The following is a 25498-nucleotide window of genomic DNA, read 5'->3' as shown; positions in this document are numbered from 1 at the left end:
CTGTGGAGGAGTCATGAAGAATGAGCTCACATTATGGTTCTCTCAAACAGACACACAAGTTAAAAGTTAAGGTCCATTTAGTGATATGTAATAATTACACAGCTGATAAAAACACACTTCCAGTCTAATTTTTCTAAATACACACATCAGTCTTCTTTAAATTAAAACTGAAACTACTTACCTAAGTCCAAGAAAGGAGAGTTTTTCTTTAAACATTAGAGGTTCAGCCATTGACTGGTCACTCTTGAAGCACTCACATACAATTTCAGGCTCAAGTTCGGATTCAGGTTTTGGATGGATCCTGGTAGACAGATTCATTTGGATGAAAAGAAGCAAAAAATTAAGATCATGACCCGTCAACATTCCAAAGACAAGAGAAATCTGAGAGAGTGTCATTATGCTGCCTCGGATCAGCTGGAAAATGCATCCTCACAAATCTGAAAACAGGGCTGTTTTTCTGAGCTCATGAAAAGTTGACTTACTACTTCTACTTACATACTTTGGAGATCTCCAGTTAAAACATGAATATTATAAAAGCTCACTTCTGTTCAGGAGCGGGGGATTCATCTTTAAACAGAAGAGGTTCAGATTTTGACTGGGCACTCCTGAAGGACACACAGCTGGGGTCAGGTTCAGGTTCAATGGAGTCTGGTCTTTGATAGATCCTAGTTGAGCAGGGAGGGATCCTCAGGTTTACTCTTAAACACAGTAAAAGCTGCAGAAATTAGCAGCGATCAACACAAGAAGTCACTTCCTGAAGGTCTCTGCAGCCTTTCACAATAAAATACATCATGACCGTGAGAGAAAATGTGGAATTAAAGTCCTGCCAACGTGTTTTAAAAATTGATTAGCAGGAAGAAAAGATGACATATATGAACTAGTCATAAACATTAATTTTCTGTCAATCGACTAATTGATTAATGGACTAATCTTTTCAGCTGTAAGTGTATAAACTGTTGGGGGATTTAATTTAGAACAAAACATCATATTCTATATATAAAGATCTTAATTTGTAAAGTAACTAGCAATGAAAGCTGTAGCGTGTACATTTTCCTTATGTACTTTTACTTAAGTAACATTTACTATGCAGTTACTTGTAACAGAGCATTTTGTAAAGGATCTGAGAACTACCTCCAGTACAACAACACTTCATGTTTTTCTAACTCTGCTCACATTATAAAGAAACAGAACGTGGACTCACGTGGTCTTTAGAGGAAGTCGTCTCTTCAGTAAAAGCGGTGGACTCGTGGTGGCTCACATCAGGACACACATCAACATCGAGACAAATACTGGTCATTTATACTGAAGTTGCGCCCGATGGTGGTGGAAACAGAACCCGTCTAATTCCTGCTCAGTTACAACAGACCGGCTGCTGACGGTGACAAAAATCTCGAGAGGAAAATACTGATTGTTCCCGATTTAGTTTCCGCTGTTTTTCCTCCACACCCCACATATTATTAATGACAGGCAGAAGCACAGAGACTCACCTGTACAGGTGACTGCCCCTCTGATTGGAGGAGGATTTTAAACTGTTGTTCAACTGATTGTTTCCGCTACTGAAAACCAACTAGTGGGAGATAAAAGATGACTAATCAATCAATGAATCAATCAGTCACGTTAAATCATTGCCACATGTAATCACATGATGTACAATCACATTAAAAACGGTGGAAATTTCACCTGAGAGACCGGAGAGAAAAAGCTGCGACGCGACGCTGAGACGTCAGAATAAAAACCAGGAAACAACCAGAGACTACGGGTCTGAACACGCACACATGCTCATGAGTCCTCAGATTTAAACTAAAAGATTCACAGAGCAGCTGAGAGAACAGGAGGATGACATCATGATGACCTCAGCTGCTTTTCAGCCCTGCCTTCTGTCTGCCTGTCTCACTGCTGGAGCTTGCAGACACAACTCAGGGCTAAATTAACAGAGGTCATCTCTGAGTTATTTCATATAAAGTCATATATTTATTTAGTCCAGTTAATATTCTAGAGAGGGATAATTGAGCATTGATCAAATCAATAAAGCAAAGCAAATATAATGTTATTTTAAGAAGGGTTAGTACATAAACAATAAATAAGTTAGTGTAGCAGGTTTTGTTATACTACCATTATTACAGATTACATAAGTACAACAAAGAATTGAATTTTTTTTCTTCATTCTCCAAAAGATGCTCCTTCCGACTGCAGAATTTGCCTGAGAATCATCATGTTTTTAAGTTTCCTTCAGTATCACTGTGATAGTTGTCTGTACATCCACGAGTACAATACAAACAGGAGCTACTAACAGCTGATTCAGCATACTTTTGGTGGTAAAAGTACAGAAGTATTATCAGTTTCATGTCGTTAAAGTAGTAGTACAGATGTATTGTAACTATCACTCTTCACTGATAATGGTGTGGCGCCCTCTGCTGGTGACAACCTGAACCGCATGATGTCAGTTCATTAACACAGATGACATTAAGTGTTTTTAAAGGATAAAAAGACTTGAATATTGTTATTAGAGTTGTATTAATGACTAATTAATGAATGTCTTCAATACCAACATTCATGCTGCATATTAATCTTGATGTAGTAGTGTCTGACACTCAGAGGGCGGAGTTGAACAGTCTGATGGCCACAGGCAGGAATGATTTCCTGTGTCGCTCTGTTGTACATTCGAGAGGAATGAGTCTCCCACTGAAGGTGCTCTTGTGTCCGACCAGTACGTCATGGAGAGGATGTGAGACATTGTCCAAGATGCCCCGCAGCTTGGACAGCATCCTCCTCTCTGACACCACCGTCAGAGAGTCCAGCTCCACCCCCACAACGTCACTGGCCTTGCGGATCAGTTTATTGAGTCTGTTGGAGTCCGCCACCCTCAGCCTGCTGCCCCAGCATGCAACAGCATAGAGGATAGCACTGGCCACCACAGACTCATAGAACATCCTCAGCATAGTCCGGCAGATGTTGAAGGACCTCAGCCGCCTCAGAAAATAGAGACGGCTCTGGCCCTTCCTGTAGAGGGCATTAGTGTTCTTTACCCAGTCCAGTTTATTGTCTATGTGAACTCCCAGGTACTTGTAATCCTCTACAGTGTCCACACTGACCCCCTGGATGGAAACAGGGGTCATCGGCACCTTGGTCCTCCTCAGATCCACAGTCAGTTCCTTTGTCTTTGTCACTTTGAGCTGCAGGTGGTTCTGCTCGCACCATCGCAGCCCTGTACTCCTCTTCATCACCCTCACTGATACATCCAACTACTGCTGAGTCATCAGAAACCTTCTGAAGATGGCAGGTCTCTGTGCAGTAGCTGAAGTCCGTGGTGTAGATGGTGAAGAGGAAGGACAGTCCCCTGCGGGGCCCCGGTGTTGCTGACCATTCTGTCTGACACACAGTGTTGTAAGCGCACATACTGTGGTCTGCCAGTCAGGTAGTTGACAATAGAGATGGGATTTAAAAGGAACGGATCCACAAGATCCGTTCCTTTTAAAGAGCCGTTCAAAAGACTGGCTCATTTTTATATATATTTTTAAGAAGCCAGCCTGGGGGTAACTCATGCCCTCCAGTGGTCACACTGAGTCACTACAACAATGGCAATAATGGCTAAGCTATCATCCCTGAGGGACAACATGTCCCACCCCATGCAGGACACTGGCAGCACTGGGCAGCTCCTTCAGGGACAGGCTGCTTCACCTGCTGTGTGTGAAGGAGAGGTACCGCAGGTCTTTCCGGCTGCTGTCAGGCTCTACAATCAGACCTGCTCCCAGTAGACCTGCTCCCAGTAGACCTGCTCCCAGTAGACCACACACACAACGAAATGGACAATCCACATATTTCTGAATGTATAACAAATGGTGCAATACCCACACCTCTATGTGCAATACAGTATAATTCCTTTGCCTTTATTTCTTTCGCTCTGTGAATTTGTAAATTTGTAAATTATAGTTGTTTTTTAGTTTTAGTAGCTTTTTTTTATAACAGTCTTTATTGTTTTTATTTATTATATCTTGATTTTCTACTTATGCTATTGCACTATCCTGTATGCTGCTGTAACAATGCAAATTTCCCCGCTGAGAGATTGATAAAGGATTATCTTATACTTTATTCACACTGATATTATTAAACAGAGTATTCACTGCCCTCTAGTGGTCACACTGAGTCACTACAACACTACGCTGCACTGATATGAGTCACGCTAATTAGGATCAATATGTACTAATCAGCGTTGATGACGCCATGAGGATTGGTGTCACTATTGATATGTGTGTTATGGAGAGTGCTACAGTTACCTCTGACCACCATTAGTTAATAACTAATCACTGAGGCTGATAAGCTGTCAGGTCGTCAGCTGTTAGAGGGTTTTAATTTCTCACAGTTTAGTTTCATCTAACTGAATGTCATGACAGTGAACAACATTTTAAAACGTGTCTGACGTAGTTTGACATTAACGTGGAGGAGGACGGCAGAATACAGTGTGACTCTGAGTCTCTGAAGGCAAATCAAATCGATTCACTGCTGGAAAACAAATCACATGAAGGACTGACCCGACACTAATGTGAAGTATGTGCGAGTTGCATTTAAAACATTAAGAAACAGCAGAATGCTCCTTTACGCTTCTGGCGTGTTTGTATTCATTCTCTGATGTTACAAAATGATTCACTTTTTAATGAAACGAAATCATTTGGATATGAAAACAAAATGTTTTGTCTCCAGGTTTCATCATTGTTATTATTATATATAATATTTAGCTATTTTTAAATTACATTTAGATTATATTACCACTTATTGTTTTACTACCATATATCGTTTTAGTACTCTTTAATGTATTGCCTTTTTTATTGAATTAAATTACAATTTATTGTAATTTTTTTTAAGGATTTATAATGTTATATTATTATGTTTTAATATTATTTTATTAAATGACCACATATTATGTTATTGCTAAGCCCAGGATGCAGCGACAGTGCCTGAAATAGTTGCCCAATGGCAGACTTATCCTAGCAGCCCTCATCTGGTGACTCAGACTGCAATCAAAGTAAAAAAACTCAACTTCAAACCTCATTAGGAGGAACTGGAGCTGACTGAAGACTCAGTGCTTTGAGGCGTTGCGTCAGTTCGTCCCTCGTGATGTTAAACACTGCTTCAGTCAAACATTAATGAACAGCCGGGAGTGTGTTGGGTGTCCTTTGACAGTCCTAGCTGAGAATAATTAGCCTAAAGAGGGGTGTGATCCCTATGCTTGATCAGCGGTCAAAGGTCAGGTCTGGTACTGTAGGTCAGAAGGTGTAAAAACCCATAGACAAACTAATCAAATCATTTCATTTCTTCACTCAGACAAAACAAAAAAACTTTCAGTTCAAAACTTGATTAATCAATTGACAGAAAATGAATCAATCACGATTTTTCGATGACTATTGTTTATGGGAAACCTCCGGGTAATTTCGGAGCACCTGAACGCACCATCAGATTCGGCCTCAGTGAGGTTGATGGATCGCGGTGTTTTGGGGGGAGCAGGGGCAGTTTCAGACTCCAGGTCCCTGAAGGACACACCTCTCTGTGAAGGGTCCACCCCTGTGAGCAGCGGCAGTCCGGATCATTCAAGACAGATAACGTGGAGAGGACGAAGAGTACCGACAACATGAGGGGGATGCACGGGGTCATGGCCGATACCGAAATCGAGTCCCGGTCTGACGAACTAATCTTCTTCGTTAATGGGAAGAAGGTAAAAAATAACTCAAATTCAATTTAAATGTATCATATTGCTAAATTTGAAACGGAGTTCTGTTCGTCACTGTAACACTTCAATGATATTCCTGTGATGTTCACGTGTCTCTGCTACCGTGACTTTATGTGGACCCTTTTTACCTTCTATAACGTTTAAATAACGCCAGCTACCTTTATGAACCTATGTGCTTGATAGTTTCTAATGATACCATTATAGGGCTTCTGCTGCTTACGAAGTTTAACAGCGACTTTAATGTGTTTTATGTTGTTTTTACCTTCTCTAATATGGCTAAAATAACATATTGTAATAATATTTCAAAAACTGAAAGATTCATGAATCAGTTGTACAGAGTGCAGTAAAATGTTATGCAGAGTTTAGTGGTAGAAGTACGATGAAGTAATTTGATTTCAACAAACAAATAAGAAATGAATGGGCAAAAAGTCATGTAAGCATGACAGAGTGAACATGAAACAGATCAATATGAAACATGAGAATGCGGAACAAAATGAGAATTTCAAGGTGGTGTACATAAGACATAACAAGACATCACGATCAAAGAAACACAAGTTCAATTAATAATTCATAATAGTATAATTATTATTATTGAAATAATAATAATAAGAGTAATACTTTCTTCTTAAAGGTCAAATTTAAATATATTGAGTCTAAAAATACCGACTAGATAGAGAAAGATATGACATTAGCACAATGTTTTTGTAGTATTCCTAAACAGTCCTGATATAATGAACTATCTATAACTTTGGTCCAACTAGATAGAATTAATTATATAGTATAACGTGTGGGTTGCAACTCATTATCATTACTGATGAATCTGTAGACTTTTTTTCTGATCAATAATAGTTCCAGCTCTAATATACGTTTCTCTGTGGTGAGTTCATAAACATTTGACATCATTTATCATATTCTTACTCCTTGTGTTGTTCCTTTAGCAGCACAGGTTCTGTTGAGGATTAACTTTAAACCTGGCTTAAAGTAACTCAGGTTTCTACTTAGACCCAGGTGTCCCCTAGAGACGACAATGACAGATTAATCAATAATAAAACTTTTCTGTCAATCAACAAATAGAATTCAATCAATTCATAGAAAAGTTGAGACCTACTTATGAACAATTACGTACTTAATGGTAGCTACCACTGAGGACGGTCACATCTTCAATATTTATTCCAGCATCTTTTAGACTTAATATATTTAACTTGGATTTCTTTTGGACGTTGTTATTGATTAAACATTGACTACGAATTTTCTATTTTTAATTTTTTGTGCTGCAGATTGTTGAAAAAAATGCAGATCCTGAGATGACCCTGTTGACGTATCTGAGGAGGAAATGTAGGCTCACACACACACACACACACACACACATATTAATATACATACATATATATATATACATACATATATATATATATATATATATATATATACTGTATCACATACAAAACTTCACTCGGATACATGTTGAACCTCGTTGAGTGTTTTGGTTGTGACATACAGGTTTCCTGTTTCACAACTTCACGTTAACGTCACTAAAGTTTCACTTCTTATTTTATGATCATTGTATTATATCTATTGTACAATCTGTCCTGTTTTGTTTTTCTTCTTTCCAGATTCTGCTGGCTCAGATGATGAATTAGTAAAATTTCCAGCTTGAGTTTACAAAAATCCTCTGATGCAATCAATAAAGCAAAATAGGTTTCCAAATGAAATAAAAAAAGACAGAAAGAAAAGGTGCGTTATTTATTTTGAAGGAATAACACCTCTTAGTTCCTGTTCCAGCCTGTCCAGCTGAGGACACAAATCTCCTGTAACAAAATTGAAAGCTACAACTGATGTTTCCATGTTTTAAATTTGTGTTTTGTGATATTGAGTTTGGTTTATTGGTGTTCCCATAAAAAAAACCCCATCCTGTGTGAGGTCAGTGACCGACTCTGAGATAACATCCAGCAGGTCAAAGTCAAAAGAAACTTTAGATTCTGGAACGAGATAACAGCTGAAGTCTAACTTTATTTTAATATCGGACTCTTGACATGTTGATTTTCCATTTTTCACTGTAGGCAGGATGAGAGACAATAAAAACATTCACTTTCTGATTTTTAAAGATCTGGAGATAAAGTCCTGATTGGCTGGCAGGCGTCTGTGTACCAGACGGAGAGCAAGGTTTTCTGTTGCTGGGGTTGTTGCCCTGGGAGTCCTTCAGGAGCTTGGAGAAGTCCTTAGAGTTTGTTGAGGAAATTCTAGGGGCCCTTAAACAGGTTATGTGAGTCCTGGACCCTCTTCAGGGCCCTTTGAGGACTCATGGAACCTCTTCAAGGACTTTTGGTACCTTGTCAGAGATCTCTGACCAATGGGACTTCCTCAAGGACCATCTGAGTGTCTTCAAGGACCCCTGAAACACCTCAAACACATCAGAAACCTCCTCAAGGACCTCTGGAAGCTAGAACCTCTTCCAGAACCAATTGAACATCTGGTCCCTAGCCAAGCACCACTGTAACATATTTGAAAAATACAGAACATTCACAAGGACCTCTCCAACCTCCTCAAGGACTAAATTAAACACAGCAACAGAAAATCCTGCTCCATGATTGCCTGGCACGTAGAGACGATAACGGACTCCCAGATGTCCACATAGAGACGATAACGGACTCCCCCGCTTCAGTATTGTTTTAAATGACGACACCTTGTCAAGCCAACCATACTAAGCCCCTAAAAACGATGTATATCCACCCAGTAAGCCTCCACCACTGATACAATGGCATCCTCAGCCACTGGGGCGGCGTCTGGTGTGCTGCCACCTTACCACCCTACGCAGCCTCCTGTATCTGAACAAGAGTTTAGAGGCCCCAAACCCACTATTTCAAAGTTCAGTCACCCAGACCCCTTTATGTCGTCTTTTACTCATTTACAGTAAGAACAGTCGGTTTAGTCTTTAACAGTCAGGAGGTCAGAGTGTGTTTCTGAGAGCGTGACTGGACTCTGCAGATGATCACGCGTCGCTGTCAATGATTCACTGTAAACTCACCGTGTGTGTGTGTGTGTGTGTGTGTGTGTGTGTGTTCAGTGGGTTTAACAGGAACTAAGCTGGGTTGTGCTGAGGGCGGCTGTGGAGCCTGTACTGTCATGCTGTCCAGATACCAAACACACACTCAACAGCTGCTGTATCCTAAACCAAGTGTGTGTGTGTATATATGTTTGTGCGTGTGTGTATATATGTTTGTGTGTGTCAGCTGCAGTCATGTGCTCTCATCTGACATCTGAAGCATCATGATAACAAACTGATTTCACAGCTGATAAATAAACTAATTGTGAGCAGATGAATAGTCTTTAACTCCATCCAGTCACTACGCTGTCAACGCCTGTCTCGCCCCCCTCTGCTCCCTACACCTGGTTGCCGTGACGACCGTGGAGGGCATCGGCAGTGTGGCAAGAAAACTACACCCTGTGCAGGTAAAACACACACTCTTCTTTGACTTGCATTAAAGCTGGATTAATAGATCTTTGGCCACCAGAGGGCAGCAGAAGTCCACAACAAGCTGCTTCAATGTGTTCCAGGTTTGAACATGTTTTATGACAGACATCAATAATTAGAAATGTGTTTTCATCTTCAGGAGCGAATAGCGAGGGCTCACGGCTCTCAGTGCGGTTTCTGTACACCGGGGATCGTCATGTCCATGTACGCTCTGCTGAGGAACAACCCCAAACCCAAAATGGCCGACGTAGAGGAGGCCTTCCACGGTATGGCAAGGGGTTGATTAGCATAGTTAACTGGATATGGAAGTCTAAATGTATCTTACACAACATGTATTCATTTATATATATAATAATATAATATGTAACCACTGATCAACATTTGCCAGAAGTGACACAACATAAAGAAACACTATCAGCACTAAATATGTCAGAACTGCATTGACAACACTAAGAAAATGATATTCTTTTCAGGAAATCTGTGTCGTTGCACCGGATACAGACCCATACTGGAGGGATACAAGACTTTCACTGTGGTGAGACACACACACATTTCAAATTGTAGACACACCCTCGATCAGAAGACATCAGGTTGCACAGAAATGTGTTTACACTGCAGTAAATCTGTTTATAAATGCAGCAGATCAATAATTAAATAATCAGATTTCTCTCCAGTACTTTGGCTGAATTAACACATTTTACAAATATTTAAACGAAACTTCTGCTTAGTGTCACTTTCAGTTTAAATTAAAATAATTATGAACAGGACTGCTGGTAAATGTTGTGGCCCAAACAGCATGCACCATAATGGCTGCTAGAAAGTAGTTCAAATGTGCTGGTGTGTGTTTTCCTCCAGGAGGGGGGGTGCTGTGGGGGCAGGGGGCGGGAGAACGGCTGCTGTATGGCCAATGGGAACGGAGCTGAGAAGAGCTTAGAGGAAGACGTTGATGTAAGTCTAATTAACTGTTGTATAAACTGTTTTCAGACCAGCATGTTCAGCGATTCTGACTGTAAACTGTATGTCTTTGTGCAGGAAGCCAAGTCTCTATTTAATGCAGCAGACTTTGTGCCCTTTGACCCCACGCAGGAGGTCATCTTCCCCCCTGAACTCATGGTAAACAACACACACAGTAACACACACATCATCAAGAGGCAGTGGAGCAGATTTTAAACAATTTTTCTTAAATTCTGTTAAACTAAATTTAGGGTTAGGGTTAGTTAATTTTAAAAATACATATAAACCAGGACATTGTCAGCGTGCAACAGGAAGTTAGTTATTGTAGTTTGGCAACTGGACCTGCAGCAGATCGCACTTCTTCTTCTTGGAGTCATAACTCAGTCAAATCTGAACTCATATTTTTAGATTTCAGTGTGGTTTACACTTTATATCTGATACCATGACTAAACATCCAAAAATCCGCTCAACAATCAGAAAAAAAGAAACTTATTACAGCTGCAGAACCTGCCTGAGAATCATCATGTTTTTAAGTTTCCTTCAGTGTCTCAGTGATCAGTGATAGTTGTCTGTTCATCCATGAGGACACTGGATACAACATTATACTACCAAAGCATTATGGGAACTGTAGTTCAAAGACTTAGAGCATGATTGTCCCCCAAATAGAAGTAAGACAAAGAATAATAACGTGATTGACACAATCCTATCTCGTCCTCTTCAAGTCTCTCACCAAAGGTCAAAGGTCGGGCTCGCTGTGTTTCCGTGGTGACAGGGCGGCGTGGCTGCAGCCCGACAGTCTGGACGAGTTTCTGCATCTGAAGTGGGAACATCCAGATGCCCGAGTGGTGGTGGGGAACACTGAAGTGGGTCAGTCTGTCTCTCAAACACACATATTCATTCATTCATTCATTCACTCAGTCAGTCACTCGTTCACTCACTCGTTCACTCACTCTCTGTGTGTGTTTGTAGGTATTGAGGTGAAGTTTAAGAACATGGTGTACCCGGTCATCTTGGCTCCAGCCTTCATCCCTGAACTGAACACTGTGATGCACACTGAGGACGGTGAGGACTGACACTGATACTAGTACTGCAACAACTAACTGACACTGATACTAGTACTGCAACAACTACTGACACTGATACTAGTACTGCAACTAACTGATACTGATGCTAGTACTGCAACAACTAACTGACACTGATACTAGTACTGCAACAACTACTGACACTGATACTAGTACTGCAACTAACTGATACTGATACTAGTACTGCAACAACTAACTGACACTGATACTAGTACTGCAACAACTACTGACACTGATACTAGTACTGCAACAACTACTGACACTGATACTAGTACTGCAACTAACTGACACTGATACTAGTACTGCAACAACTACTGACACTGATACTAGTACTGCAACTAACTGATACTGATGCTAGTACTGCAACAACTAACTGACACTGATACTAGTACTGCAACAACTAACTGACACTGATACTAGTACTGCAACTAACTGATACTGATACTAGTACTGCAACAACTAACTGACACTGATACTAGTACTGCAACAACTACTGACACTGATACTAGTACTGCAACAACTACTGATACTGATACTAGTACTGCAACTAACTGATACTGATGCTAGTACTGCAACAACTAACTGACACTGATACTAGTACTGCAACAGCTACTGACACTGATACTAGTACTGCAACTAACTGATACTGATACTAGTACTGCAACAACTAACTGACACTGATACTAGTACTGCAACAACTACTGACACTGATACTAGTACTGCAACTAACTGATACTGATGCTAGTACTGCAACAACTAACTGACACTGATACTAGTACTGCAACAACTACTGACACTGATACTAGTACTGCAACTAACTGATACTGATGCTAGTACTGCAACAACTAACTGACACTGATACTAGTACTGCAACAACTAACTGACACTGATACTAGTACTGCAACAACTACTGATACTGATACTAGTACTGCAACTAACTGATACTGATGCTAGTACTGCAACAACTAACTGACACTGATACTAGTACTGCAACAGCTACTGACACTGATACTAGTACTGCAACTAACTGATACTGATACTAGTACTGCAACAACTAACTGACACTGATACTAGTACTGCAACAACTACTGACACTGATACTAGTACTGCAACTAACTGATACTGATGCTAGTACTGCAACAACTACTGACACTGATACTAGTACTGCAACAACTACTAACACTGATACTAGTACTGCAACAACTACTGATACTGATACTAGTACTGCAACTAACTGATACTGATGCTAGTACTGCAACAACTACTGACACTGATACTAGTACTGCAACTAACTGATACTGATGCTAGTACTGCAACAACTAACTGACACTGATACTAGCACTGCAACAGCTACTGATACTGATACTAGTACTGAAACAAATACTGATACTGATGCTAGTACTGCAACAACTACTGACACTGATACTAGTACTGCAACAACTAACTGACACTGATACTAGTGCTGCAACAACTACTGACACTGATACTAGTACTGCAACAACTACTGATACTGATACTAGTACTGCAACTAACTGATACTGATGCTAGTACTGCAACAACTAACTGACACTGATACTAGTCCTGCAACAACTACTGATACTGATACTAGTACTGCAACTAACTGATACTGATGCTAGTACTGCAACAACTAACTGACACTGATACTAGTCCTGCAACAACTACTGATACTAATACTAGTATTGCAACAACTAACTGATACTGATACTAGTACTGCAACAACTACTGACACTGATACTAGTACTGCAACAACTAACTGATACTGATACTAGTACTGCAACAACTACTGATACTAATACTAGTATTGCAACAACTAACTGATACTGATACTAGTACTGCAACAACTACTGACACTGATACTAGTACTGCAACAACTAACTGATACTGATACTAGTACTGCAACAACTACTGACACTGATACTAGTACTGCAACAACTAACTGATACTGATACTAGTACTGCAACAACTACTGACACTGATACTAGTACTGCAACTAACTGATACTGCAACAACTAACTGACACTGATACTAGTCCTGCAACAACTACTGATACTGATACTAGTACTGCAACAACTACTGATACTGATACTAGTACTGCAACAACTAACTGACACTGATACTAGTACTGCAACAACTAACTGATACTGATACTAGTACTGCAACAACTACTGACACTGATACTAGTACTGCAACAACTAACTGATACTGATACTAGTACTGCAACAACTACTGACACTGATACTAGTACTGCAACAACTAACTGATACTGATACTAGTACTGCAACAACTACTGACACTGATACTAGTACTGCAACTAACTGATACTGCAACAACTAACTGACACTGATACTAGTCCTGCAACAACTACTGATACTGATACTAGTACTGCAACAACTACTGATACTGATACTAGTACTGCAACAACTAACTGACACTGATACTAGTACTGCAACAACTACTGATACTGATACTAGTACTGCAACAACTAACTGATACTGATACTAGTACTGAAACAAATACTGATACTGATACTAGTACTGCAACAACTACTGACACTGATACTAGTACTGCAACAACTAACTGACACTGATACTAGTACTGAAACAAATACTGACGCTAGTACTGCAACAACTAACTGACACTGATACTAGTCCTGCAACAACTACTGACACTGATACTAGTACTGCAACAGCTACTGATACTGATACTAGTACTGAAACAAATACTGATACTGATGCTAGTACTGAAACAACTACTGACACTGATACTAGTACTGCAACTAACTGATACTGATACTAGTACTGCAACTAACTGATACTGATGCTAGTACTGCAACAACTAACTGACACTGATACTAGTACTGCAACAGCTACTGATACTGGTACTAGTACTGAAACAAATACTGATACTGATGCTAGTACTGCAACAACTACTGACACTGATACTAGTACTGCAACAACTAACTGATACTGATACTAGTACTGCAACAACTACTGACACAACTAACTGATACTGATACTAGTACTGCAACAACTAACTGACACTGGTACTAGTGCTGCAACAACTACTGACACTGATACTAGTACTGCAACAACTACTGATACTGATACTAGTACTGCAACTAACTGATACTGATGCTAGTACTGCAACAACTAACTGACACTGATACTAGTCCTGCAACAACTACTGATACTAATACTAGTATTGCAACAACTAACTGATACTGATACTAGTACTGCGACAACTACTGACACTGATACTAGTACTGAAACAAATACTGATACTGATACTAGTACTGCAACAACTACTGACACTGATACTAGTACTGCAACAACTAACTGATACTGATACTAGTACTGCAACAACTACTGACACTGATACTAGTACTGCAACTAACTGATACTGCAACAACTAACTGACACTGATACTAGTCCTGCAACAACTACTGATACTGATACTAGTACTGCAACAACTACTGATACTGATACTAGTACTGCAACAACTAACTGACACTGATACTAGTACTGCAACAACTACTGATACTGATACTAGTACTGCAACAACTAACTGATACTGATACTAGTACTGCCACAACTACTGACACTGGTAGTAGTACTGCAACAACTAACTGACACTGATACTAGTACTGCAACAACTACTGATACTAATACTAGTACTGCAACAACTAACTGATACTGATACTAGTACTGCAACAACTACTGATACTGATACTAGTACTGAAACAACTACTGATACTGATACTAGTACTGCAACAACTAACTGACACTGATACTAGTACTGCAACAACTACTGATACTGATACTAGTACTGCAACAACTAACTGATACTGATACTAGTACTGAAACAAATACTGATACTGATACTAGTACTGCAACAACTACTGACACTGATACTAGTACTGCAACAACTAACTGACACTGATACTAGTACTGAAACAAATACTGATGCTAGTACTGCAACAACTAACTGACACTGATACTAGTACTGCAACAACTAACTGATACTGATACTAGTACTGCAACATCTACTGACACTGATACTAGTACTGCAACTAACTGATACTGACGCTAGTACTGCAACAACTAACTGACACTGATACTAGTCCTGCAACAACTACTGACACTGATACTAGTACTGCAACAACTACTGACACTGATACTAGTACTGCAACAACTAACTGATACTGATACTAGTACTGCAACAACTACTGATACTGATACTAGTGCTGCAACAACTACTGACACTGATACTAGTACTGAAACAAATACTGATAATACCATTACTGCCAAACTTCAGCTGAATAAACACAGATTACACAAGAGTAAATAGTTGTTGCCATGAGGCTGTAATTCTCACTACAAACCTAAACATAGTTTTAAAGCTTTTCTATCTTTGTTCAGGTTTAAAACTAAAATATATAAAATGATAATATCAATAAAGGGATATAAGTGAAACTAAGTGTTGCTTGATTGGCTATGAACATGACCCAAAACCTGACACTTCAGCGAGACCTGAGTTCAAGTCAGGTAGAAGAACTCTATTTTAGCATTAGCACTTTTCTTTGTGAGCATTGTGTTATGTACCAATGTAGTGTGTGAGCAGGCTGTTAACATGGCTAAAAGTCGCAATCAACACTCAACTAAAGTGAAAACAACTAAAACTGTTTCTGTCTGTGTGCATGTAGGTGTAGTGTTTGGTGCAGCCTGCACTCTCAGCCACATGGGGGCGGTGCTGAGGCAGGCAGTGGAGACTCTTCCTCCTTATCAGACCAAAGTCTTCCTCGCCGTCCTGGAACAGCTGCGCTGGTTTGCTGGACTGCAGATACGCAACGTAGCGGTGAGTCACACTCTGGTTACCATCTCTGAAGCAAGGCAGTAATCAGGTTATAGGTTCGATCCCAGCTGAACATGTAGCGCTGGTCCAGAGTGATTCTCAAGAAACCAAGTACAGAGCGCACCGTGGGCGCTTCAGGGGGCCTGGGAGAGCAGGCTTCCCAGGTCAGAATAGAACATTTCCAGGAAATATACGGAGTCAATCAATAGTTCAAGGATACTGGGAGAGTCTTTTCCAGGAGATACACAGAGCCGGTTGGTAGTTCAGAAGGCCTGGGAGTGTAGAGCATTTCCAGCAAATACACAGATTCGATTGTTATTTCAGGGGGCTTGAGTAATGGACCTTCTCCAGGAGCTATACAAAGCCAGTGGGTTTTCGGGGAGGTGAGTTTAACCAGCAAAAACACAATACTTGATGGGTACTTCAGGGGGTCTGAGTGGAGTTCTCTCAGAAAATACACAGTCAGTGCTGTTTTCCAGGAGTTAAACAGAGCCAGTAGGTAGTTCAGGGTGCTGTGGAGAGGGGAGTGTTTTCAGCAAATACACAGAGCCGTTTCAGCTCTGGTTCACAAAGCTTGAATTAAGAACTTGCTGCTGATATTTTCTGGTTATTTTGTGCAACAAAAGTCAGTAAAACATGTTTGCAGATATGAATAAAAACATCTCTGTGTTGTTGTGTTTTCAGGCTGTTGGTGGAAACATCATGACAGCCAGCCCCATATCAGACCTCAACCCTGTCTTTATGGCAGCGGGCTGCAAACTCACACTGATGGACAAGGGTAACACACACACACACACACACACACACACACACACACACACACACACACACACAGAGTTGTTATTCATTCTTGTGATAGTCCAGGAATCTCGTTCATCAGTGGGATCAGAGTTCACTGATAGAAGAACTACTGAACACACACACACACACACACACACACACACAATGACATGTATCACTTCTACTGTGTGAACTTTATTTTGAAAGGTGCTATAAAGTACTAAAGTCATTTTCTGGATACTTTATATGAAGTCATGATACTGAACGGTATCTGTGTAAACACATTGTCACGGTGTGTTTACTTTCTCCAGATTTGTCAGGAGGCGTTCAATTGACCTTTGATCCAAAGTGTTGCGTCACTCTGTCTGGCTGTAAACACTTGTTATATAAGTTTATATCACAGCATGTGTCAGAAAAGCAAAAACAATATGTTATGTTATATGCTGTTATATGTTATGTTACATTGTGTTCGATGTCCCTTTATATGCTCGGACGCGATGATTTCATTACAAGGTCTTTTAACAGAGCGACTCAATCTGAGTTATTCATGTCTTCTGTAAACACAACAGGGACAACAGGTCTAAACTGTGGTGCTGACCTTTGACCTTTGACCCCAATCTCTGTCTTTCGGTCTGTGTGTCAGGTGGCAGCCGTGTGGTTCAGATGGACGACAGTTTCTTCACAGGTTACAGGAAGACAACTCTGCGACCGCAAGAGGTCCTGCTGTCTGTAGAGATCCCATACAGCAAGAAGGTAGGTACAGCACCACTGTCTGTCACCTGGCAACCACTCTCTTTTTCCTAGCACCACCTGGCAGTTGCTGTCAGTCGCCCAGCAACCCCTGTCACAGAACTGTACCCAGACTCTGACACTGGTGTTTTGGTGTTTTTCAGACTCAATTCGTCTCCGCTTTCAAACAGTCTCCTCGCCGGGAGGATGACATCAGCATCGTCACCGCGGCGATGAGCGTAACCTTCACTCCTGGGACCAATGTTGTCGAGGACTTGAGGCTGAGCTACGGCGGCATGGCGGCGACCACAGTGCTGGCGAAGAAGACGGCGAACGGGCTGCTGGGAAGGTAACAAACACAGTGACTTGGATAATAATAAGAATCAATGGAGGGAACAATGTCACACTCTCTGATGTCCTCCAGGCAGTGGGGGGAGGAGCTTCTGCAGGAGGCTTGCTCCTCATTGGCAGAGGAGATGACCCTCGACCCCTCTGCACCGGGCGGCATGGTGACGTACCGGCGAACTTTGACCCTCAGCCTCTTCTACAAGTTCTACCTGATGGTGCTGCAGAAGCTCCGAGAGCAGGTCACAAACTACTTTCAGCATTTCTACATTTTATATTCTGACGTCTACCTGGTTTATCTGGTTTATCTGGTTTCTGAACCTCCGAGGACAACTGTCCCAGTCCTGGACTGTACTGTTTAGTGTGTAATTACCTTTAAAGAATCGTTTTTATAGACCTGAATTTCATGTTTCGATGTTTCATTCGTCAGGGTGTGAATGTGGAAGAGGTCGGGTCAGACTGTCGGAGCGCTGCAGAGATTTATCACCCCGAGACTCCGTCCAGTGTTCAGGTCTACCAGGTACAAACATGGTTGCCTTGGTTACTGAGTTAAAATGGCAATAAAAATCCAGTTAGGGGAAATATGAATTATATTCATGTGGAAGTCATGTGGAGTTTATTCTTTACCGTCCTTACTTTTCATTTCCAAGGCTTTCAGCCACATCTCATGGTTAACGTCACATGTCTCCTCCAGGCAGTGCCGGAGGGGCGGAGCCAGGACGACACGGTGGGCCGTCCCATGATGCACCTGTCGGCTCTGAAGCAGGCTACAGGTGAGGCGGTTTACTGCGACGATGTGCCGCTGTACGAGAACGAGCTGTACCTGGCGCTCGTCACCAGCAGCAAAGCACATGCTCACATCCGGTAAGATTCACACCTGTACAACACACACACCTGCACAACATACCTGTCATGTTTAACCCAGGTGTGTGTTACAGTTCTATAGATACCTCTGCAGCAGAATGTATGTCCGGCGTGGTCTGCTGTGTGTTTGCTGATGACATCCCCGGCAGTAACGCCACCGGCCCTATCGAATATGACGAGACTGTCCTCGCTGACCGCCAGGTGTGTCTCTGTTAGTCCAACCAATCAGGTCATCTGTCAGGTTCACGACCAGGTTGATGATGTCTCCCTCCTCTCTGCAGGTGACCTGTGTTGGTCACATCATCGGCGCCGTGGTGGCCGACACTCAGCTTCACGCTCAGAGAGCCGCCAAAGCTATCAGGATCCAGTATGAAGAGCTGCAGCCGGTCGTCACCATCCAGGTGAGACCAGAAACACCTGGACTTCTGTGGATGACACCTGCATGCTAATTAGAGATAGAAACTATTGTTGGTTTGATTGACAGGAAGCCATCGCCGCCCAGTCCTTCTATCAGCCAATCAGAACCATCCAGAAGGGAGACCTGGAGGCGGGGTTTACACAGGCAGACCACATCCTGGAAGGTAGGACCTGTCTGTGTGTATGACTTCCTCCTGATTCCAGCTGATCAGTTATTGATTATTAATTAATTATTGATTGATTATCTGACAGGTGAGATGCACATTGGAGGTCAGGAACATTTCTACCTGGAGACAAACGTCACTCTGGCTGTTCCCAGAGGAGAAGACGGAGAGATGGAGCTCTTCGTTTCTACTCAGTCTGCCTCCAAAACACAGGTAACAGTACTCTGAAACACAGGTAACAATACTACAAAACACAAAACACAGATAACAGTACTCTGAAACACAGGTAACAATACTACAAAACACAGGTAACAGTACTACAAAACACAGGTAACAGCACTCTGAAACACAGGTAACAATACTACAAAATACAGGTAACAATACTACAAAACACAAAACACAGGTAACAGTACTCTGAAACACAGGTAACAATACTACAAAACACAGGTAACAGTACTACAAAACACAGGTAACAATACTACAAAACACAAAACACAGGTAACAGTACTCTGAAACACAGGTAACAATACTACAAAACACAAAACACAGGTAACAGTACTCCGAAACATAAAACACAGGTAACAATACTCTGAAACAGTAGTACTCAGTATTACTGTATTTTGTGATTCTACTTTATCAACTGCAGTATCTACTATCTACTGCCTTTTCAGCCTCTACTACTGATTCTACAGTATCTACTGCATCTCTTACTATCTCTGTATAACTGCAGGAAGTACTGCATCTACAACTGCATCTACTGCTTCTACTACTGAATCTATTACTGCATCAACTACTGTTTGTATGGTATTGCATCTACTGCTTCTTGTACTGCGTCTACTGCATCTTTTACTATCTCTGTATATCTATGTCTACTATATATATATATATATATATATATATATATATAGTTTAAAATGAACAGTCGACTCTGTGTGACTGATTATTTGTACCTGTGTTTATTTAAAAATATAAATGCGTTAAAATATGAATATGAAAAAGGACTGAGTGACCGTCTGTATCTCTGTCTGTGTCAGTCTCTGGTGGCGAAGGCGTTGGGCGTCCCTGCTAACAGGGTGGTGGTCCGGGTGAAGAGGATGGGTGGAGGCTTTGGAGGGAAGGAGAGCCGAACCACCATATTGTCCACTGTGGTTGCCGTGGCAGCGAACAAGTACGTCTCAGAATCACTTTAGTTTGATTCTCTCACTTTGAAATACATTTTAATTTCTAATGACTGTCTTCCTCCTTGTGTCAGACTGAAGAGGCCTGTGAGGTGTATGTTGGACAGAGACGAGGACATGTTGATCACTGGAGGACGACACCCCTTCTATGGAAAATACAAGGTTGGAGGATGCCCCCTGCTGGAGAGGGAACTTTCTGCAGTACCATCAGCAGCAGTACTAGCAGTAGTAGCAGTAAAGATGAACCTGTTGTACTTTTGTTAGTAATAGTAATTTTAGAAGCAGCAATATTAGTAACAGCAGCTCTAGTAGTACTTCGTAACTGTTTCCTAGTCTATTTTGTTGTTGTAGCAATTTGTATAATTGTGCTTATATGGTTAAAATTATGGATGAATAAAGTTTTTTCAAATTGAGTTTATTGAATTGTAAATTCACTACCCTACTGAACAGGTCAGATACTAGTAGCCGAAAACTACCCTACCGTTGTCTTTTGCTTCCTCTGTTGGTCTAGATGTTGTAGTTTCACTTGAGTCTCCCACGTTAGTAATCACTTCTTCTTCTTCTTCTTTTCTTGCTCCAGGTGGGTTTCCTAAACAGCGGTAAGGTCATGGCCCTGGACGTGTCGTACTATAGTAACACTGGAAACTCCATGGATCTCTCTCTGTCAGTGAGTATCATGACTAACAACAGAGTATGACCTCACTTTACTGATGATGTGCTGATGATTATCACCTGTGTGCATTCGTCGAGGTCCTGGAGCGCGCTCTGTTCCATATGGAGAACTCGTATAGCGTGGCGAACGTGCGCGGCCGCGGCTTCCTGTGCCGCACCAACCTGCCGTCCAACACGGCCTTCAGGGGCTTTGGAGGGCCGCAAGGCATGATGGTCGCTGAGAGCTGGATGACTGACGTAGCTCAGAGTCTGGGCAGGCCGGCCGAGGAGGTACATAGGTGGATGAATAAAGTCAGACATGATGAGATGAATTCTAGTGGATGAGCAGCGTCCAATCAGTGACCCTGTGCTGCAGGTGCGTCGGTTGAACCTGTATGTGGAAGGTGAGTCGACACCCTACAACCAGATCCTGGACCAGTTCACGCTGGACCGCTGCTGGGACGAGTGCCTGTCACGCTGTGGCTACCAGGAACGCCAAACCGCCATCAAACTCTACAACAGGTAAAAACAATTGGACATTGTTTAGCACTTCAACAAAGGACCAAAGCAACAGGTACTCACAACAGGTAAAAATTGTCCAAAAGAAGTTGAGTTCTGCAAGTGCTGGTTGAAATGAACTCTTTCTGTGTTTTTTTTCTGCCAGACAGAACCGTTGGACCAAACGAGGCCTCGCCATCGTCCCCACCAAGTTTGGCATCAGCTTCACCTCTGTCTTCCTCAACCAGGTCTGATCCGATAAAGGCTGAATGGTTTATTTAACATTGATGTGACATCATGAATTTGCATTAGTTCATGTCTCTGTGTGTCTGCAGGCTGGAGCTCTGGTTCATATCTACACAGACGGCTCGGTGTTGTTGACCCATGGTGGGACAGAGATGGGACAGGGACTCCACACTAAGATGGTCCAGGTACCTGAGCTTAACAAACCATTACACTGATTTTTTTTCTTTTTTAGCTCATTAATTTGACTTTTTTCCAAAATCAGGTTTTTGGTTGATTACCTACATTTCATGCAGCTGTTGGTTTCAGTTTATTTCAGTATTAATAGATCTAGTGGCCATTAGAGGAACTAACTAGCACTTCATCATGGGCTTCAACAGTGTGTCTGTGATTGTGAGTCCAGGTTGCCAGCAGGGTTCTGGTTATCCCCTGTTCAAAGATCCACATCTCAGAGACGAGTACCAACACAGTCCCCAACACTAGCCCCACCGCCGCCTCTGCCTCCTCAGACCTCAATGGAGCCGCCGTGCAGAATGCATGTGAGATCCTCGTGAAACGTCTGGAACCGTACAAGACCAAGAACCCCAATGGATCATGGGAAGACTGGGTGAGCAGGACAATTGATTAAGAATACATGCCATAGTAGTACTTTAATTTCTCTTTATTTCTCAGACGCTTGTAATTATGTCTTTGTATCTCACCTTTCACTTACTAAATTAGAAAATCACAACTACTTTATTTCTGAGTTAATTTGGTTCCCATAATTATGCTTAAATAATGACAAAGTTGGAGCACCTTGGTAGCAGCGTGGCCTTGCAATGTAGCAGGTTCGATTCCAGTCAGTGACCTTTGTTCCCCCACCCCAAAAAAATAATGACAATGTTAAAATGACTGTCAGATTTCAGTCTTTCATAGTTCTGACTTAGTGTTCCATAATTATGATTTGATGTGTGTCATTTTTAGATACTAATGATGAAACACTAAGCCATGATCTTGTTTTACTTTGTCGAAATGATGAGAAACCCAGTTTATTTCTATCTGTGTTTCAGGTGAAAGCAGCGTATTTCGACAGAGTCAACCTCAGTTCAAACGGCTTTTACAAGTGAGTTCACTGAGTGAGTCGCTGGTTCATTAAACCTGTTGATAAATAAAGTCCAGGATGGAGTTTCAGTGTTTCCTGTTTCTTATCAGGACTCCGGATCTTGGTTACGACTTTGACTCAAACTCAGGCAGAGCGTTCAACTACTTCACCTATGGAGTTGCCTGTTCAGAGGTGGAGATTGACTGTTTGACCGGAGCTCACAAGGTGTGTTCTTTATGAAGGATAAGTTCAGCTAGAAAGAATTAAATGTTCTTTTAGAGTTGCTGCAAACTGTTGCTGTTGGTTTTAAATTGTTGACAAGGATCAATATTAGGCCCTATGTTATTTACTCTACATATAAATTATATTACGATGTCTTTATAAACTTCTATGCTTATGATACCATCTTGTCGGTAACCAGACCTTCTTGTCGTTCACAGTCTGCTTTTTAAGCCCTCCAGATCCTCTTTAATTGACTATTGACTGTCCAAGTGCTAGCAGCTAATGCAGCATGCCTTTTCATTGTGCAGGTTTGCACAATGGTTTAAGTTTAGAAATTCAGCAAGGTTAATCTTTAATAACTTTTGAACATTAGTTTGTTTGTAATGTTCATTGATTATCATATATTTGTATATTTGTGTTGTAGAACCTGAGTACCACCATAGTGATGGACGTTGGTCACAGTCTCAACCCAGCTATAGACATCGGACAGGTGAGTCAATCAATCAATGAATCATTAATACATTAATCTAAATCTTATCTGGAAAACTTAATTCAGACACTCCTCCAATTAAAGGTAATCATTTAATATTGAAAAACAGATGTGTAAATCTCTTTTCCTCTAGCGCCTCCCGCAGGTCAAAATATCCTCTCTTGTCTCTCTTCAGGTGGAAGGAGGATTCATGCAGGGTCTGGGTCTCTTCACCCTGGAGGAGCTTCATTATTCGCCACAGGGAGTCCTCCTCACTCGGGGTCCTGGTTCTTATAAGATCCCGGCCTTTGGTGACATTCCCACCCAGCTTACCGTCTCGCTGCTCCGCGACGCACCCAATGATAAGGCCATCTTCGCCTCCAAGGTAACACCTCTGACACCGCTGAGAACATTTTTAACACAACTGCTCAGATTGATACGGGGAACATTTATTTTGGAGTAGTTTGAAGTTGTTTTCATTTTTTCCCTCCAGGCTGTGGGCGAGCCTCCTCTCTTTCTGGCGGCGTCTGTTTTCTTCGCCATCAAAGATGCCATCAGCGCTTCCCGGGCAGAGTCGGGTATCAGTGGTCCCTTCAGGTTAGACAGCCCTGCCTCCGCCGAGAGGATCCGCAATGCTTGCAGCGACCGATTCACCAAACTGGTATGAAAGCTTGTTCAAATATCTGTTTGTGTTGGTTTTAGTATTGGTACCACGAGAGTTTAGAGACACTACAGGAAGGATCAGACAAGAAAATACAATCCACAAAACTAAACCCTCTTTAACACTTCAGTCAGATCTCTTTCAGCTCTTACAAAATCTGAAGATCAAAGGTCAGCGGATACAGTGACCATGGTTGCATTTAGCTAGAAGTTTATTTGAAATTGAAACGGTGGCACACTGAATGTCTTGTTACAATGTTTTGGTAGTGGTTGCTACTGTAGTGGCAGTAATGCTTTGAGAAAAGGATCTGGCATGAATCTGGGCAATGATTGGACAAGGACAAGAAATGACAGAAAAAGGCAAAGCTAAGCTCTCGTGGTTATGCCCACTGATGTTGGGTGATGAGGCCTAGTTCCCAGTTGCTGTACACTCAAACCTGCCAACTGTTATTCTGTTGCAGTGTCCTCTTGCAGAGCCTGGTACCTTCAGCCCCTGGTCTGTACAAGTCTAGGACGTTCAACCAGAGATGGTCACTGGAGAATCTGTAAAACTACAAAAACATAATGAGCCATTCATAATCACTACCCAATCCGATTCCTCCCTGCCGGATCAGGACTTCCAGCAACAGTTCATGATGCATTGTTGGTAAAGAGCTATCGTTAGCTACGTTAGCATAACACTCGAATAACCAAAACATGCAGTTAGCTGTTTTATGCTCACTGAAGTTAATGGCAGCATATTATTTTCCATAAAGGACTCAGGGAATAAAACATGATTTCTTCACAGAGAGTCAATCTTACACTGTAAAAAATGTTACATGAATCACTCATAGATTCACTATCAGAAATATTATTAGCACTTTCATTATTTCAGCTCAGTTCAGCCAGAATGAATCATCAGATCTGTAATAATTGTTTACACTGATTTGTGCTGCACTTATACTTACTGTTTATAAACACATCAACATGAAATATAATGTGAATCAGATTAAATTATGATTTTGTTTTCACTGTTATGTGCTATTATTATTATATAACCATATTAATCAAATAAAACTTTTAAAAGGATGTTTTTCTGGACTGTCCCTCAGTTTA

General features: G+C 41.4%; 1 protein-coding gene and 1 pseudogene across 3 annotated transcripts; one reads left to right on the top strand and one right to left on the bottom strand.

Moving 5' to 3' along the window:
• The window catches only part of LOC139306579 (protein NLRC3-like), a 204095-nt pseudogene that overhangs the window by 4738 nt on the left and 173859 nt on the right, over window positions 1-25498 (bottom strand).
• xdh (xanthine dehydrogenase) lies at window positions 5645-24915 on the top strand. Of its 3 annotated transcripts, none has more exons than XM_070930473.1 (35): window positions 5645-5707; window positions 7000-7057; window positions 8787-8883; window positions 9064-9172; window positions 9334-9460; window positions 9668-9729; window positions 10050-10136; window positions 10227-10307; window positions 10871-11015; window positions 11118-11210; window positions 15954-16105; window positions 16787-16880; window positions 17526-17635; window positions 17776-17960; window positions 18036-18198; window positions 18387-18476; window positions 18651-18820; window positions 18895-19021; window positions 19102-19221; window positions 19305-19401; window positions 19490-19614; window positions 20436-20569; window positions 20654-20741; window positions 21160-21246; window positions 21330-21521; window positions 21607-21752; window positions 21895-21976; window positions 22064-22159; window positions 22375-22578; window positions 23021-23073; window positions 23163-23277; window positions 23699-23764; window positions 23940-24128; window positions 24237-24404; window positions 24865-24915. In XM_070930473.1, exons 1-35 carry the CDS (start codon window positions 5645-5647, stop codon window positions 24913-24915), a joined length of 4026 nt encoding a protein of 1341 aa, XP_070786574.1. The 3 variants fall into 3 exon arrangements, with proteins under 3 accessions (XP_070786574.1, XP_070786573.1, XP_070786572.1); XM_070930472.1 differs by having other exon boundaries at window positions 10050-10142; XM_070930471.1 differs by having other exon boundaries at window positions 10050-10158; window positions 10231-10307.

This window comes from Enoplosus armatus, chromosome 24 (genome assembly GCF_043641665.1).
Source record: "Enoplosus armatus isolate fEnoArm2 chromosome 24, fEnoArm2.hap1, whole genome shotgun sequence".
In the NCBI taxonomy this organism is placed as follows: Eukaryota; Metazoa; Chordata; class Actinopteri; order Centrarchiformes; family Enoplosidae; genus Enoplosus; species Enoplosus armatus.
The sequence above is the reverse complement of the archived record's forward strand: the minus strand, read 5'-3'. Positions and strand labels throughout refer to the sequence as shown.